General features: G+C 36.1%; 1 protein-coding gene and 1 long non-coding RNA gene across 8 annotated transcripts in view; one reads left to right on the top strand and one right to left on the bottom strand.

Annotated features, from left to right (window-relative positions):
- Window positions 1–14,690, bottom strand: part of LOC127988299 (dedicator of cytokinesis protein 3) — a 170,445-nt gene extending 155,755 nt beyond the window's left edge. For all 7 annotated transcript variants that reach the window (XR_008161612.1, XM_052590960.1, XM_052590964.1 and 4 more), the window contains exon 1: window positions 14,247–14,690. Coding sequence is in view for 6 of the 7 variants with exons in the window: in XM_052590960.1 (XP_052446920.1) it covers window positions 14,247–14,283 (37 nt within the window). In the remaining variant the exon portion in view is untranslated. The remainder of the gene's footprint in view (window positions 1–14,246) is intronic.
- Window positions 14,691–15,594: 904 nt separating this feature from the next.
- LOC127986871 (uncharacterized) lies at window positions 15,595–18,822 on the top strand. The gene is made up of 3 exons (XR_008160989.1): window positions 15,595–15,844; window positions 16,508–16,602; window positions 17,709–18,822. It is a non-coding gene; the product is annotated as an uncharacterized LOC127986871 (long non-coding RNA).
- Window positions 18,823–19,430: the final 608 nt, after the last annotated feature.

Below are 19,430 nucleotides of genomic sequence, written 5' to 3'. Positions count from 1 at the left end.
TAATCAGCATGTAAATTCTAGCACATGACCTCATGGATTCATAGTTTTTGTCTTAACCACTTGCAACAGCGACAATCAATGCTAGAGAAGATAAATTGATCTCTATTTCTATCTGGGTAGCCACAATAATATCACTGTACCAAATGTCAGTAAAATATAACTAAAATAAGGCCATTTTGGTTTTATTTTTGCTCCAATTAGCTACATGCTATACTTGTGGGGCTTCCTCCTCCCTCACAGACAACATGGATGAAACAGTTGTGAATAAGACATAACATGTCCCATAAGAACAGGCTTTGATGTCAACAGCATGAGTTTTATCATCAAACAGGGAAGAATGTTGGCAAGATTTGCACTAATGCTGTTTGATGTCTGCTACTTTCGAGCATTAGCATCATTAACGCAGGTTCTGTGGACCCATGCTAGTCTCTTAGCTTCTCATTTAACACAGTTTAGGTCACCTTATGAAAAGTCAGACGCTCTCAAATTTGATCAGTGATCCTTTTAAGACTGAGTGGATGGAGTGGTTTGTCGTGACAAACCACTTGATTTAATTTGATGAGTTGCTGGAAAACCAACCACTATTTGGAGCTCCACAACAGGAAGTGAGAGCTCTCGTGGAGATATTAGCATTATCAGTACTTCACAGATAATTCCTTTTAAAATTACAACTTTACCTTTAGCTTCACTGAATGTGGAAAGTAAAAGCAAAATCCTTTGAAAAGTTTTTTTTTTTTTTTTTTTTTTTTCTAAATAACAATCTAAAAGGGATCAGACTGTTAAACTAACTGCTAGGCCACAGAGGCCTGACCTCTGTAAAGTATTCAGTCAGATATAAAAGCCTTCACATACACACTGAAGCAGTTTTTCCCGTCACATTAGGTCAAGTGTTCACATTTAATCAAGGTCAAGAGTTCACTGTGGTTTGTTTAAGCCTTTCACGTTGTGTGTATACATCAATTTCCCTCTGTTCTATTTGATGGGCCAGATCAAAACAACAAAAAATATCATGTTAAAATTTCACTGCTATTGGACACTAATCAAGTTCTAATTCTAAATTTAAGGAAAATGTGACCTACACTTAATTATAAAACATTAAATTGTTTATCCACATTGTTCCCATTAGAGAGCACAGGCAGTAATCAATATTAGCGCCTAAACATTTACCAGGGCTCCCACTGTTCGGGAAATTTGATGTTTGCCCCATTGTCGGGAAGGAGACAAATGTGCCCAGGCGTACACACACACTCATTCCTTCAGCTGATCAACTATGACAGGTCTTTTTCCCAAGTAAATGCATGTGTGGGGTGAATTATTCTGTGCTGTTTACTGGATGCATTGACTAGAAATGCTTTGCAAAAGCAGCGTGTCTGTGAATTGCATGAATAGGTTGATTTTACATTCCGGAAAGTCATTATCTGGGTCATTAACATACGAACACTGGGCACAAAATGACAAAGAAGCCCAACCAATGAGGAATGTTTTATGTAACCAAAAAAAAAAAAAAAAAAAAGTAGAATTTTTGTGGTGGAGGCAAAACTTAATGTCATTTCTTATACAAACAGACCCATGAAGAGATACTTTGATTTGTTTCAATTAATCTAAGTATTTAGTATACTATAGACTTAAAGTAGGCTGAAACTGCAGACATTTCCATGCTGATTTTGAGTCCTGGTTTAAAAATGGTCAAATGTGTTAACACAAAGCTGCTTACTGTCAGCTGTAAGCCTGAAAAATTATCCAAAATATTATTAAACAAACAGGCAAAAGGCAGAGAATGTGTAAAACTATTGTGTGTCTAATCTGTGAAGCATTTTCTGTTGGTGCAAATTCTGTGTGGGCCTGTTCAGCAGTTCGCGGTTAGCATGTGTTAAGACTGATTCTCACGTTTAGGCTATCCACTGACCAAATCACAAGATCAACAGATACATTATCAGTGAAATATCCCAAAGTCATTTGGGAACTCAAAGAAGTCAGCAAGAACAACTTATTCCTCAGATTTCTGCATTATGAGTATTTATAAGTCGAAAAGTACAGACTCAATGTGCTAATGTAAATGTTGTTTAAATGACTTCTGGAAATGTATAATCGTAAAGCAATGGTGTTGTTTATTTTATTTTGATTTAATTTGAAATGAACAACTACTACCGACATAGACTGACGGACTGTGTTTATCTATTAAAAAACAAATCATGTTAGAATGAGAAATAATAAGCTAGCAGCATGTTTACAACAGAGATATGCAAGAGATATGCAGATATGCAAAATATCATGTTAAACCTTGGGTTCTCAAATAAACGCCATGGGCAGCTTACTGTAAAAAGCTTTAAAATTTAGATCATGAGTGTCCAATTTGCTGATGGAATGGCTATGTTAGCTTCTGGCTAGTGTTCTAACTTAGCATAATGCTACGGCACGCAGCTTATCGTGATTAATTAATAATTGGAGCTCTATTTAATACCTCAGAGGAATGACTGGACTCTCTAGTATTCAAGAGAAATGTTGAAAATCTCCCCAAGACATTCCTAGGCAGAACATAATAAAGTAACAAGCATGTTAATCCAGATAACATAATGTTATGTTCTAAGAACATTTGCTAACTTTCCAGCGAGTTAGGAAAACATTTATCTGAATGTTCAAAATGTCCATTTTGTAAATGTTTTTGGTTGCATATGAACATCAAGGAACACTCTATGTTATGTTATCATTTTGCAAACATTATAGCAACATTACTTTTATATGATCATTAAAAAAATGTTGCAAACATCTAACTAAAATGTTTCAGAAAAGCATTCCATGAATGATGTATTAACATGTTTGTGCTTTTTAATGTTTTTTTAGAACATTACTAAAGACCAGTTAACTTTATATGAACATTCTATTAGCATTGCTGTTTGTAAGTTTGTTCGATTTAGGATTTAACAACAAGCTATGTATGCTAACAAACAATTGCTAACTAGCTACGACAAGCATCAGAATATGTTGGTATCAGAATATTGTGGTACTGTAGTTTCTTTGTTTCCGGGGTTATTCAGAATTGCTCCACCAACAGAAAAATATAATTGGCCCAATGAGATTAAACACAAAAGGAGAAACTGCCAAAGACTGATAGCGCCTTTTATTTCCATATGTGGTCTGCGTTTTGAATGTGAATCTGCTGACCTTCTATACCACACACAAAAAATACCACACACATAATTAGTAAAATTTCCCCACTAAATGTGTTCTGATTGGCTACAACAGTGTCATTAGGACCAGATAGCTATAACTAGCTATTCAACACCATGTGCTTAAATGACTGTATTAGATAATGCAAATATCTGATAAAAAAAAAAAAAAGTGTGTTAGAACATTCTATCCCAAAGGGGCTGGTGGCTTCTGACTCTGTTGACCACAAAATATGTGTTGAATTCAGTCAAACCTGCTAAAAAAAGCCTGAACTCCATATGAACCATGATGCTTCGATGCATTGTGCTGGAAGCAGAATTATAAAAACATATCTGCTAGCTGCCGGAATTCATCTAGATGGTGCGCAGGAAATCAAGGTGGGCGCACCATCCTTGAACATTCACTGAGCATTACCACGGTAGAAAAAAGGATGTGTGCACTACACCATGGCCAAACCTAATCAGCACATTAACACATGCAAGGTAAAAGAGACGTAAAAACAGTCATATCACAGCTCCATTAGCATGGGGACAGCTGGGAATTGGGTCAAAGTAATTGCCCATCAGTGGAAATGCGAGAAGGGGAAAAGGGACAGAGTGGGCAAGAAAAGGAGAGATTTTTTTTAATGTAGGAAATGTGAGAATGAGAAGAGGGGGTGGAACAGGAAACATCAACTTGACAAAGAAAAGATGGCACATATGTGATAAGAGTACACAGGAGGAGGATTTCAAGAGATAAAAAAAAGAGTACAGGCTAAATAAAGATGAAGCATGTACTCTGCTCGTTCATAATTTAAGATAATTTGAAGGCTTAGTGGCTGAAGTTGGCTTTTCTGTATGTTTCTATTTATTTCACGTTGATAAGCCTGCTACTCAAGATCTAAACTCAGCCGCTCACAGTCTGTTCACTGAGCATAATGTTTACAAAGATGAACTTTGTCAAACTGGCAAGCTCTAATCTGGTTGGTCGGACTCTTTATTTAGCTATTTTTTTGTCATTCTATATATACATCCATCGATTTAAAATATTATGTCCCCTTAGTACCAATTGAGCAATATTTAAACACCACAGTCTACCTGAGTATTGTTCCATCCCTTTTTGACTACAGTGTACACATCTTCTGAGGTCTACTTCCAGCAGGATAATGCAACATGTCACAAAGCTCAAATCATCTCAGACTGGTTTCTTGAACATGACAATGAGTTCACTTTACCCAAATGGCCACCACAGTCACCAGATCTCAACCCAATAGAGCAGCTTTAGGATGTGGTGGAACAGGATATTCGCATCATGGGTGTGCAGAAGACAAATCTGCAGCAACTGAGTGATGCTATCAAGTCAATATGGACCAAAATATTTTAGGAATGTTTCCTTGTTGAATCTATGCCATGAAGAATAAAGGCAGTTCTGAAGGCAAAAGGAGGTCCAACCTGGTACTATGAGGTGTACCTAATAAAGTGGCCAGTGAAGATTGACGCCGGTCCTATAGAGGGCGCAACAGGATAAGGAATTTCACATTTACGCATGGTTTCCAAACATTTAAAATGATTAACAAAATGTATACTCCGAAAGGTGTAAAATAGCTTAGAAACTGAATAGTTCAAGCATATATCTGTTAATAACTAAATCCCACAGCGTCACTACTACTAGAGAGATGCTGTCATGTAGAAATAATTCACACACACAATCGCTCTCACTAATGCATTCATATCAATGTAATCTTTACTGTGCTACTTTATCTGTATCTGATTTGGAATGAGCGATTTTATTTGTACTGTTCGTTTTTGCGACAGCTGTCGCGTCGTGCCACTCCGCATTGTCTACACTGGATGCGACAAAGTGGCCGTTGCACATCCTTTGAACTTTGTGTCAGTACAATATAAAAAGGAGCCCAGATGCACGTGAACACTGAATTCTGTTCACTTCCTCGTGTATTTGTGCCTGAAATGACACATACGCATGTAAATATCAAAATGCATGTCTCTGCAAGTATCCTTTTAAACACAGTTGCTTATGGCTTAGGTAAAGGTAAACAACTGAGAAAGAAAATGTATAGTAAATTGGTTCACAGCAGTTTAATGTTAGAATATGCAGTGTTATTTTGCATTTGATTATTCAACCAGTATACCAGAATACTGTTAGACTTACCTATTTGACATATCTATTTGTATATTAACCTGTTAATTAACATAAGTAATAAACTTAACTATTAATTAACATATCCTTCACTTAACCAAGGAATATATTCTGAGACTTTTAGTCAGACTAATTTTTTTCAATGGAAATGCAGTTTTATGTCACTACTAAGAGCTGTTTGACTCCAGACTCTAGCCTCCAGTCATGTGACCTCTCTCTCTCACACACACACACACACACACACACACACACACACATTCACACACACTCACAGGGAGAGAGAGAGAGAGAGAGAGAGAGAGAGAGGCCATGCAGACACACACATACACATGTCAGCCATAGTGAACATGCCATACACTGCCACCATTAACAAAGTCATTGAGGGCTAATCAATAGGCAGTGAGGCCTTTTAGAAGACAAAAGTGTTTCGTTCTAAAAGCTGACTTCAGCTTTCTATTTCAGGCTTAGGGAAAAGGACAGCCTGGCGATTTTTTAGTAGAGAAAAAATAAATCTGTGCACCTAACCATCAGCACTTTCAGGATGTTGTAGTGAGAATAATATGCTTGTGAGAACAGGTTTTTGGTTTTGGCTTTGGGGACTTTTTATAGCACTTTCATACCCGTGAGAGAACAGTTTAGAGTACCTGCCTCCACTCTGTATACATTTGCCCACTTTTTATTTAAACCCAATCAATTGGTGATTAAAATTAAGCCACGTCTACATTTTTGTATAGCTAGTTTCACCCAGAAATACATCAAATTAAATTGGCATCAACAAAAATTATAAATATGCAAGCCACATTTAAATCCATGTTCACATGCAAATGTAATAAGTTACAAACATTAGTGAAATATACCAATCCCTCATGCTAATCTACATTTGCTCTACAACACAAGGTCGGCAGACATGTGATTCACCTCCCCGGCAGTGACTTGCTTACTAAACCATGCTAATTTCTGACTGTGACAACAGGGTTGTTATGGTAATGCTGGAATCCCTGTGCCAGAGTTCCGCAGGCCGGCTTCTGTTTCACAGCGGTTGCCATAACAACAACGGAACTCTCAGAAAGAATCCCACAATGCTTAGGGCCCTTGTCCCAGCCTTGTCTACAAGAGGGATAAGGCATATCCTTATAGGAAAAAGATACTTTCAATCACAAACACAAAAGTTGTACTTGAGTCTGCAAATAAGAATGTTTCAAAGAAGCCTTGGAAACATTCATAATGGATTCATCTACACCGCTAAAACAAGGTATGTGAAAGTTCCTGGAAAGATAACACTTTTAGGCCTTCGCTTCCCAAGTGATGATCAAAAGGTGACTAAATAAACTCACACCAAATAAGCATCACACCAATTTGTTGGCGAATTCTCACAGTTTGTAGCAGATCTCACTGATTAGCACTAGCGCTACCCATCAACAGGAAGAATTCATTGTTGAGGTTGATAAACAGCAAGAGAGCGATTGTTGGATTAGAGGGAAGTCTGAAGAAAAGGCACCTGGAATTTACTTCAAATCAGGGAAATATTGATGCAACGCAAATGTTTGATTTGAGACCTAGTGAGCGACTGAAAGAGAGCTAATCAAGTTTGTTCAGCAAGTTAAATCAGGACTCTTATTGCGAGAGTGCCGGAATGTTTAACTAATGACCTGCCGGCTGCTCAGTCGGGTTCATTCAGGAGCGTCGGGTTCGGCCGGAGGAAAGGGTAAATAGGAGGATTCCGTCGCGCCACTTTCACAGCGATTATGTCGCTTTTGACATAAGACTTGGGATTTCGAACGAGAGGACATGTCTGAGGGAGTATCTAACTGAGGATTTGCTGAATGCGTCTTGGGTGTTAGAAAAGCGTGGTAAACCTATTTGCTGCCAGAGCGTCTCAGGTATCAATCCGTGTGTGTTGAACAATGGATCTGTGTTCAGCACCTTGGACAGCGCCTCCTGTAAAACCATTCACTCTGTTGCTTCTTTATCAGATCTTTTAATTAATTCAGAGCACTTAGGACTAATGATACAAATGCAATTGAAACGTGTTCTATCCTCTGCAGGAGGATGTAGTTCAGATATTATCTGTAATGTTACAGTGAGGTTTAAATATAAATCCAAATCCTAGGTCCAGCTTATACTCTACATTACAAACAATACTCAGAGAGAGTTATATATTTAATAAAATGCAGCTTAAACACAATATGAATAAATGTTTTCTTGACATTCAAATGTTTAGGTCAGTACGTTTTTTTTTCTTTATTGGTTCAAAAGTACAGTAAAAATAGTTTTCTATTTTTATATATTTAAAAAGCTGAAATTTCAGCATCATTTCTACAGTCTTCAGTGTCACCTGATCCTTCAGAAATCATTCTAATATGCTGATTTGCTGCTTAGGAAATATTTATTATTATTATAAATGTTGAAATCATTTGTGCTGCTTCATATTTTTGTAGACACTGCAATACATTTTTTTCAGTTATTTAATGTGTATATGTACGAGAGAGAGAGAGAGAAAGAGAGAAATTTAAAACTCTTTACAGTCACTTTTGATTAATTTAAAGCATCCTTGCTGAATAATAGTATTATTTTCTTTAAAAATAATTACTCCAAACTTTTGAACACTAGTGTGTGTGTGTATATATATATATATATATATATATATATATATATATATATATATATATAGAGAGAGAGAGAGAGAGAGAGAGAGAGAGAGAGAGATAAAAATTAATTATGTATAGCAGCTATTCTAACTACATAATGAAAAATAAAAGCACAAAATAATGAGAATACACAAAAAAAGTGAAAGTATTAATCATATCCACAGAAAGCCATTAGACCCAGGCAAGCTCGCTAAGGCCACAGGCTGACCGTAAGACTTCATTAAGAATGAAGCTTTTAAATGCCGTTCGAAGACAAAATAAGAGTAATGATCAGGAGCTGACAGTTTTTTTTATATAACTGACATTCATTGCCTCTAGCAAACATTCAGCAGGGGTGCTCGTAGAGGTAACTCACAACACAAAGTGTGTGCAAGTTTGTATGGGGCTCAGGATGACAGGTCGCGCGTTGCCAATTCTACTCCCCCAGCAAGCTTTCCTTCCCAAATGTTCATGTCTGGTTGCATTGCAACAGTGACATTTGTGACTGAACATGTGAACAAGCCCCTTCTGGTTAAGGATGGCTGTAAACAGTTTGGTGGAGGTATCGACTGCTGACATCTCCTGTGTTTTGTGCCTTGTTATTCCCTTCTCTGTCTGCTTCTTTATCCCTGTGTTCCACTCTTGCTGATATTCAGCACAATCACACATTTTGGAGATGCGTGAGGGGTGAAGAGGTTCCAGAAGTTTCACAAGAGATGCATATGACATGCCAAAATAACAATACGGACAGCAAAAATGTTTTATATACTACACTGAGATATGTGCTCTCTAGCATGAACAAAACCCAAATTTGGTAAGCAGATTTGGAGCTAGTTTTTGCTATTTAAAAAAGTTAGCGTGTTGCTAAGCTAGCCACCTAACACCTGATAATTTTTGTCTGTTACTCTTAACGTAAGTGTGTAATTTGCAAGTAATTTGTGTTACTAACCTAAACAAAATCCAAAATTGGTAAGAAAAATTATACTAATAAACTCTCCCAGGAGTCAGTTTGGAATATGGAGATTTTATTTTGCTATTATATAAATTAGCGTGTTTTAGCATGCTGCTACGTTAGCCTAAGTGGTTAAACACCTAGTAAACTCTAGTATGTAGTGGCATTTAATGTTTTTCACTTTCATAAATTCAATTTTATCAACCATATTATAATCTGATAGATGAAAATTACAAATCTAGACACTTAGAAAAGTAAAGCACACCTCAACATATCACCACATCATATGAGGTATTAGCCTTAGCAAACATCGCTAGCAACTACAGTCTGAAATGTCTTCCAAACAAACAAACGTTCCACCTTTAGCTTTTAAGATGGAAATGTAGAACCGGCAAATAGTTTATATCGTATAAAAACAGCACTGAAACTGTTTTGCTAAATTAATACAAATTACACTAAAAATCTCCCACAAAAGTTTCTGGTCTTGGTTACATGGAAGTCTGTGTGATTTCATCTCCCATTTTATCGTTTGCCAGGTTAAAAAATTGAGGTCTGGACACTTAAAATAGTAACACACCTCAAAAAGCTGCATGATTTGAGACATCAGTCTTAGCAAATTGCTAATAACAATCTAAAATCTGGCACTGAGACTTAAATATTAGTAATTTGCACAATTAGCTTAAAACCCTAAACTTGTATTTTTACTAATGATCTCTCAACAAGTCATTAGGAGGATTGTGTTTTAGCACATTGCTATGCATTTGCTAGCCATCTGAGACCTGTTAACCCCAAAGTACAAATATTCAGGACGATATTGTGATTTTATGATCTGCCAGGTGAAAATTTGAAGTCTGAAACACTTGAGAACACCACAACAAGTCACATGATTTGAGGCATCAGCTTTAGCAAGCATCACTAATAACTAACTGCAGGCTGAAATGTGACAGTCTCGCAAACAAACAAACTTTCCACCACATACTTTTTGAATAAAAGTTCTCATAGTGCCTCCAGAACACCTCCATCAACATTTCTGAAATCCCAAACACTCTTTTTTCCTGTCACAGGCGAGTGTGATGGCACATAACTGCACTTAATGATCTACTGAACAACAATGGACACCCTCCTTCTCACCCCGTCTCTTCGGCAGCCCACAATCACATCCTTCTATAACATTATAATTGAGCGCAGCCTCTTCATTAAGCTAAGATGAATATTCAATGGCGAATATCCAAAGCGTTCCCGGGCCCAGCGTGATGCTGGACCTCTATAGCCATCCATCCAATACAGATTAAATTAGGGGACATAATAGTTTCCCCATCTGCCTGTTAACTCCTTCCTTTAAGCAGAGTTAACAGATGACAAACAAGTCTCAGAAGAACTGGAAGAGTGCTATTAGCACTATCGCGTCTATCAGCACATGCTAACTGCTAGTGTTTTAAACGCTTGACTTAGGACGTTAACAAACTTCGGAACTATGATTTTAGATATCTTAAAAGCAGAAGGCCTGGAATGGTGGATTATGAGCTGATGAAAAAAATCAAATTATTGCTAAACCGTTAACGATAACAATTCACTTTTAATGGAAAACAAATGTTTCCCTCAATAAATAAGTTCTACACAAGCAACTAAGAAGTATTTTGAGGAAAAAAAAATTAATTAAATTAAGACAGTGGTTATATCAGCTGGCCAAAAAAAAATATAATATTAATTTAACCATGAGTGGGTCACATCACGAAGGCAGCCATTTTGAAATCACATGACCAGCTGAAGTTACTAGCATCTTGGTAAAGCCATAGAATTGGTCACTTTTGTTCCAGAATAACATATTTATGTCTCATTGCAAAAGGCACATTTGTGCAATGGCATCAGTCATTTAAAACATTTAACCTGAATCTTCATCCACACCACTAGGTGTCAGTATGAGTTCAAGACAACAACCAGCATGGTCAGCCAATGTAAATGCTGATAAAAATTTAAAGTTCCGCTTAAAAAGATGAACCCGATTAGTATACATTCAAAGTGTTTAACATGTATATAAACTTTAAATTGTCTTCTTTGTTGATATTCATTCAAAACAAATGCTAGCGCTGCCATTTTGTTTCTTTACACATTTTGTTTTTTCAAACATCGAATAACAAAGCGCTGTATGGTTGGAATTCAGACAAATCAACATAAAAACGTCCAACATCCGATGCAGCATGAGGGCTGCCATTCGCAAATGCCCCAAGGATATGACATTACATAACATTATGGGCTGTAATTGCGCACATTAGTAAATTATACATCACCTCTAGGCATTACGAGGACATTTGGCTCTTTACCCATAAAATTGGGCAGCCTGGCCCTCTCACAGAAGATTTCCCTCTTATTATCTCCATTATATCAACAATGTCACCTATGACTTATGTAGAGAAAGCAGCGGTGAATAGTGTAGTTACTAAAATGAAGCCATACTTCGGTAGCCCTGTTCTCATAATCAAAATAAGGGGTGGAATTTGATATATGTGCTGGTAATCACCATCTCAAATATGATAATTCCCTTCCAACCTAAACAATGGTTCTCTACTGATATCACCTGTTCTGGTCCCAAAAAAGCCAAATTTGTAAGAAACAAAACCATCGTTAAGGTTTGATCTGTATAGTTCTCTCCTGATTCAGACAATAACTTTTATTTTTTTACTGGAAAAAAAGCAATACTATGGTATCATAGTTTAGCCAGAAGCAAACATGTAAAGTTAAAATCATATTCATGATGGATTTGTTTCTTACAAACACAGATTTTTACTTATGTTAACTGGAGTCACTTTTTGGATTATTGTCATGTTTTTATCAGCCGTTTGGACTCTCATTCTGACGGCACCCATTCACTGCAGAGGATCCAGCAAGTGATGTAATGCTACATTTATCCAAATCTAATGAAGAAAGAAACCCATCTACATCTTGAATGGGCTGAGAGGAGTACATTTTTCCCAATTTTCATTTTTAACTGAACTATTTATTTTAATAAAAAATATTTTAAAGAACAAGCAGAATTAATATTGACCTGCTATGATTTCTACAGTAAAATAAGAGACAAGGCCTTCATTGATGTGAACTGTGTGGTGCATTAGCAGGCTGTGGGGTTAGCATCACATTCAGCATGCCCATTGCATCACAAAGACCCATTCACAAAGAGCCAGCGTGAAGAGCTGTTTTTCAATGGCATGCCAGAATCTCAGGGGGGTCGGCCTTTTGGAGAACATCCATGAGTTTCCATCTTCTGCTGCCTCGGAATGTAAAACTCCCATCCTTTTGACAGATCTGCTTTCCTAGATGACAAATACTTGATCTGTTCTTATAAGTTTATAATTCTGTAAGCTCTTAAAATATATGACAGCGGATGACAGCGGATCTGACAAATGGACCGTATCTGAGGTTCTATGGCCTCCCTGGGGAGAAACTTAAAGTTTTCACTTTGACTGCTTTGCTCTTACTTGCAAACAAAATGCAGCACTAAAGAAGAAGAAATGGCACTGCATTTTCATCTCTTCATCTTTCATATATGTGTGATTTTTTTAGTCAAGGACACTTTGGACAACTTACACCTTAAAAAGTACAACTTTAAACATGATACATTTAATATGTATTTTGGTATAAGAATTTTGGTACGTGTGTTCACAGTTTGACTTTCTTATTCCCAGTTTGATTTTAACTTAAAGTTTACATTTCAGAAGATTTTGTTTTCTTAATATAATTGTATTTACATTTAAATTGTTTTAATTTAAGTTTTAGATTTAGCAATTTTAGTCACTTTTATTCAACTTAAGCTCATATTTTTAGATAGATTTTAGATTAAAAAAATTTAATAGCTTTAGTTAACAACAGGGTTGTGCAGCAATGTCTTTTTTAATATTGTGTTATGTATGAATGAGAAATTTTTTAGAAAAAAAAACTGACTTGGTCATAAAATGCAAGTGAACAACTTTGAATGCAATATACATATTCATATATATATATATATATATAATAAATGTTTAAATGTAAAGTTATAAAAAAAGGTCATGCAAATCAATGTCCTCTTATTTGTTTCTAATATGAAACATCATCTTTTAAATTACACTTTCATAATAACCAAATATAAGAACTATACAATTGTTGTCTAACATGGTTATTTTAATTGCCATACAAATTGTAAAAAAAAAATATATATATATATTTTAGTTTTTTGCCAAATTAGTGTTTACACTCTTCTAAATCTTAGGGACAACTCATTAAAGACACTCAATTAAAAACTATAAGGCTATTATTAAGGCTTTTTCTTCCTCCAAAAATGGTTTCTTTGCAATCATAATTGGAGACTTTAAATAAAAGTAAGTTAAAGTAAGTTAAAAACAAGGCTTCAAACCACTAACACCAAAAAAAAAAAAAAAAAAAAAGCCAGCAAATAACATCTATCAAAAACACACAAGTGAAGGCTGCCATTTTGTATCGTGACTCACGCGAGCACAGAAAGCTGAGACCACCAGGACTGAGTCTAGCTCCACAACAATGCATCTTACTGATCTGCATTAATCTGACCGATGTGACAGTTGGATTGTAGATGACCAATCACACACCCGCCCTAATGCTGAACATGGTGACTCATCAGGGCCTTACCAGACCAATCATTCAGATTCCCAATTTACTGCAGCAACGTTTCATTTTTAATAATCCATACAAGCCTTTTTATACATAATCCATACAAACCTTGCTTCTGTGTGTACATGGAGCTTGTCTGAATCTATCAGGCACAGTAGGGGATCTGTGAACCGCACTGGCATTTAAAACACACTCTGCCGTCACACTTTTGGGTGAACGGTGACCACTGCAACACGCTGACAGTGCAAATGTTCCGTGAAGACGCAGTGCGTTTGTTTGAGAAGCTTGTGTGGTCTCAGAAGATGCTTCTGGTGTGGATGATGCGTGTTTGAGCTCAACACGAGATGTTTTCCACCGTGCACCTGTTGGAAACGCGCCGCGCGCATCGCCTCCTGTCGGTGGAGTGTGACATCCTCAACAGCAGCAGTGTGAGTGTGTGGAGCCTACTACTGTAACATCACCTTAGTATTCAACAGTCGTGCAGAACGAGTTACATGCTGAATGCAATACGTGTTATAGTAACACCCTGGTGATTGAGTTAAATATCATAAAACAGGTTATTGAGTTTCTCCTCGGAATTAACATAAAACATTCTACACTGCGTATTAACACGGCTTCTAGTTTTATATGTTCTTTGGCGCTTTCAAATGATTTATAAGCAAGCCACATAAAACCTATCTGGAATGTGTTTAATTTGTATAACCTCGTTATATCAAGGATGGCAAATAAATAAATGTTCAACTCACCCACTCCGATTTTCTCGTCCTCGGTCGGTGTCCACATGATCCCGGTTAAATAGCCAAGATATCAGAAGAGTTTCGGTTAAATGTCATGCACGATGACACGGTAAAGTTGAAGCAGACGGTCAGACGTGGTTTTTTTCTCTCACAGACGTGTGTTTGATGAAACAATCGACATGTTTCACGCGTCAGCTCAGGTTCCCCATCCGTGCGTTATGGATGCGGCGGCGGCAACATCTGAGGACGCAGACGATCATTTATTTATTTCGTTGACTCGGTCAGTCGTGATTTAGCGCTGGAATCCGACAAAACAGCGCGAGGACGAGCTAACCTTGAGCGTTTCTCGAGTCGCGCGCGCGCGGGGCGCTCTCTCGCGCGTAATCGATGCAGTTTTCCGTGATTTTACGCGGTGAGCAGGGATACTCTTCAGCGCCGGTGCTGCGCCATCTTCATCTCTCCGTCCGTCCGCCGTCACATGACGCAGATTGTCGCTCTTTAACGGGACACGCGCTTTGCCGTAGCGGTAAACGCTCGAGAGAGCGCGCGCTGGCTTATTGACCCGTGTTTGAAGTTATTAGGATGCTCGATCTTTTAAAGCAGCTGACAGACACTTCACATTGGTTTTCATTCGACAGTTTAAATACATAGTTAGGCATTAAAACAAACAAACAAACAATGTATGGTAGGCCTATAGCCTGGATGAATTTACTTGATGGTGTGGCTTCCCTTTGATTAATTCATTAAATTATCGAATGTTTGTTGTTACCTCAGTTTTATTTTAAGGATGACTCACACCCGAGGTGAAAAAAGTGCATTTCCATAATAATACTTAAAGTATTCTATTTTCACACACTAACATTACATATATATAGGCCTATATATATATATATATATATAGGCCTATATATATATATATATATATATATATATATATACATACACACACACACACACACACACACATATATATATATATATATATAAAGAACATTCTTAAGATGAACTTAAGGTCCATGAATATGAACTAAAATGCACTTTTACCATACTATCCCAGTATTTAAAAAAAAAAAAAAAAAAAAAAAAACATTATTTAGTTATCTCTTGTAGTAGCCTACGCTTGAACCCATCTTCCATACACGGGTACACTCAAGTGGTGACGAATACATTTCTGAAATACTGTACAGAGATGTTAAAAGGGCATTTTAGTTTATATTCATGGCGTCCCCAAAAAACATAAAAAAATAAAATAACAAATAACAAAAAAGCACAATTGAGTACACTTTTGGTTTTGAGATTATCATTTGTCCTAAATAATAATTTTAGTATACTTATAATCAGTGCGAGAAAATAATTAGCCTAACTCTAAATACATTATGGAAGTCTTTGTTTGTGTCTTTGTTTGTTTTCACCTGGGTCAGTGTGCTAAATGGATAAAACGCGCGCCTGCTTAGATTGACATTTGTCAGACTGACACATGCGCATTTGTTATTAATGGCAAGCGCTATTGTTATTAAAGTCAGAACCGAATTTTACGCGCGAGTTCGGTTGACGTGTGCTGTAATGAACGAAAAGTTGTGAAACCTGTGTATGTGTATCAACTACACGTAAGTAGAAGCTCTCTTGTTATGGAGAATGGTAGAAAGTGTCCGATGTGGTGTGGTCAGCGAGTATAGGGGGGCTAAATTTGATAAACAAACAGAGTTTTTGACCTCTTATCTGACAGGATTAAAGCAGCGGGAGTGACCCAAAATTGTTTGGTATAAAAATTAAATCCCAATGGATGCAATACAAAGTCTTTATATTCTAAAGCCTATCATCGCGAGGTAGACGTGAATATATAGAGAATGTGGTTTAAGAAGGCTATTTAAAATATAGGCCTTATACAGTAACCAATGAGTGTGAACGCAGCCAAAATGGGATTTTAACATAAGTTATACTTTAAGGGTCATGTTTGTATTGTGTGTCATTTATGCCGGGATAGACTGATAAGACTGTCTGAATGTGGGTTAACCAGCCATCTGCCAAAAGGCTTATAATTCCTAATCTGACTATGAGTATCTGGCCATAATTGTGTTGCCAGATATTGTCTTTCTGCAGAGCTAAGCGTGCCAGGTTTCGCGCCACTCGTTTAGTATAATGATTTCAGTAGTAAATATAAAAGCTATAAAAACTGCTTGAGACAGCAGTTTTTTTAAGCTCCCACAGGTTACAATAAAAACAACCCTCTTGCTTTGTTTATTTTTGTGTGGTTTTCTTCTTCTCCACAGACTTGAACAGTGAATCCTGGAGATTCGAGCTCACACTGTCCTGCAGAAAGAAAACATGATGATACTGCAGATGAATATCATCAGGAAACGAGCAGGTGAAGGAGAGACACAGGGGAATCAAGCGCTCCCACTAACCTTCCCTTCTCATTTAGACTACTCAACTATTCATTTAGAAACGACTGAGCCCATTAGCAGTGTGTATTACAGCCTCACATTAATGTGCATTTTAGCATCAGCATCAAACAGAGCAGCTTTGAAAACTAACACTTTATAAAATAATTCACATTTGTGGCAGGGGTTTATTAATTTGTTTCAATGACTATAAATAACCAACATTAAATATTACATATAAACATATATTATGTGTTATGTCATATGTTTAAAAGATGATATATTGTATAATATTTATATAGACATCAACATTGGATATTCGTAGCTACCAACTAATAATAACTTATAATTATGTTTTGTTTATTTATTTATTTACCACTTATGTACACTCTGTATTTTGATCCATTTCTTAAATAATAATAATAATACAGTCATATTATTTATGAATTATATATCTATTATGCTATTATCATATTTAAAATTCACTGCTAAAAAAATTTAATTATATATGTTTATATATTTAATTATCGAATATAGATGCCAAACTAAGATAAAAAGGTACAGGTCTGATTAAACATATCCCAATTTTCCACAAACCACTCATATAACTTATTTATTATATCAATTAAATATTTCAAATTATTATTAATATGTTAAATATTACATATGCTAGTTACAGTAAATATTATAAGCATTGTTAAACATGTTCCACACGAATCTTTACTTTATTATGTTATTTATTATATTATTTACAAATTATAGGTTGCAGGTTATAATTATTATGATAAATATTAAAAATATTATAAATATTAATTATACATACCCAAGTAAGATTAAAAAAGCACAGCCCAGATTGCCACAATGATCCACAAGTTGTTTATTTATTATATAATTTATTATTATTATTATAAATTTCACAGTTTACAGTTATTGTGATACATATAACATATAAATATTAATCATAAATGATAAATGTCTAGCTAAGATTCAAAAAGCACAGCTGATGTTCCACAAGCCTCTTGAAATGGGTTGTTTTCCCCGAGCTGCTGATGCATAAACTCAATTCCACTGTTTATTTTTGGATGTAAAGGTGATTGTCTGCTAACACCTCGATCCCGCGGGAACTGAATAAACATTCCGGACATGAGGTAACCATGGTGACGCACGCGGAGAGCAACCTGCCGCATTTCCACAGGCAGCTCGATGGTCACTGAGGGTGTTGTGGATTCTCCTTAATCACATTCACAATCTCATCTGTGCAGTCCAAGTCCATGATTATCGCAGATTCATATATCATTGCATTATAAATCCAATAGAAACTACTATAACCTTTTTAGTTTGTAATTGTAAATGCATTAAACAGCTTTTGCAGGCATTTTATGTGTGTCTATTATGCAGCAACATGTATCAGCCAAATATGTCTATATATGTTGATGCTATAAGGGCAAAGTCTACCAAAATATTCTTTTTAGAAGTCGTATTTTCAGCCTCCAGTGCGATATATAAAACAGTAAATGAGTGAAGGGAGTTTCTATTTGTTACTCCTGCTGGCTGTGATTCAAAAGACTTAAGAGAGGCAGTGCAACACGAACAACACTGAGTCATCACGATTCAGAGGAGAATTCTCCAGATGAAAGCAGTTTGCTCAATCTGTGAGTTCAAACTATCAAACATCCTTCTGTTCGCTGTGTCACGAGGAGTCGTGTCTGTGGCTGCATACGCAACCTTGTAGAGACTGTGTTTGTTTTGTTTTCTGGTAAACGTTCAAAGATTAGCTTAGGTTTGTTTTGAGAATGAGACTTCAGATTTGAAGGATGTTAATCAAAGAGGTTTTTGCATGGATTCCAGGCAGCATGTAAAACAACAACGCAGTCTTTCAGATGAAAGTGCCCAAGAATGTATGTTTGATATTCAGCCTCCTTTCATTTATACATACATAAATTGAGTTGTTCTAACAAATAGTTGCACTCAAACCAAGATGTAAAAATAAATAAACCTTGGATTATACAACAAAGGAATGTATGCATTTATTTTCAATGATACATGACAGAGCTGTTCTTGATTTAAGTTTCTACAAAAGATTACACTGACATCATGTGGTAGAGATATGAATTGCAATACGAATGTGTAAATGTTTGTTTTACTACTCATAATATTAGAGTAAATTTGATTAGCTCTGACTTTTAATTAATGTTCTGCATATTCTTCTGGAGAATCTGAAGTGTTTGCCTTTTTACCCTTAATTATTTCTGTCTGTTCTCAAAGCTGTGGCACATTATAGTGAGAATTGTTTTGTGAACGTTTACAATAAAAAGCAGGCTTTGCAAACAGATATGAGGAGTTCTACACTGAGGGGAAAACTACACTGGAACCAACAGAAAATGATGTAAATAAGCAAATACAAAGAGTGTATATGAATAGAAATCCTAAAGACATGGCAGAAACCAACAGCACAGTGACACTGATTTAATAAACTCTTTTATTTCTTTGATGACCATGGCGAACAATACTAGTGTGTACATTTTAGGTGCTAATATGTACTTTTAAAGTCCTTATACCTTTAAGTTATCATTGGGGGGTAAATAAGGTATAAAGGTGTACCTTTTAGCTTCTTTATCTTAGAATACTGCCCCAGTGACGGCTTTGTATATTTTTTTTCTGGGACTGTATAGTATTCACAGCACATGTAAAGTATGGAACCATGTATGTATACATTATGTATATATCACTTTTTAAAATAAAATGTACATTATTTCCTATACCTTTCTTATGCAGTGTAAAGCACTTTAAATCAATCCTGTGTAAATATATG

This window comes from Carassius gibelio, chromosome B22 (genome assembly GCF_023724105.1).
Source record: "Carassius gibelio isolate Cgi1373 ecotype wild population from Czech Republic chromosome B22, carGib1.2-hapl.c, whole genome shotgun sequence".
Classification (NCBI taxonomy): Eukaryota; Metazoa; Chordata; class Actinopteri; order Cypriniformes; family Cyprinidae; genus Carassius; species Carassius gibelio.
This window is presented reverse-complemented; position numbering and strand designations above follow the sequence as displayed.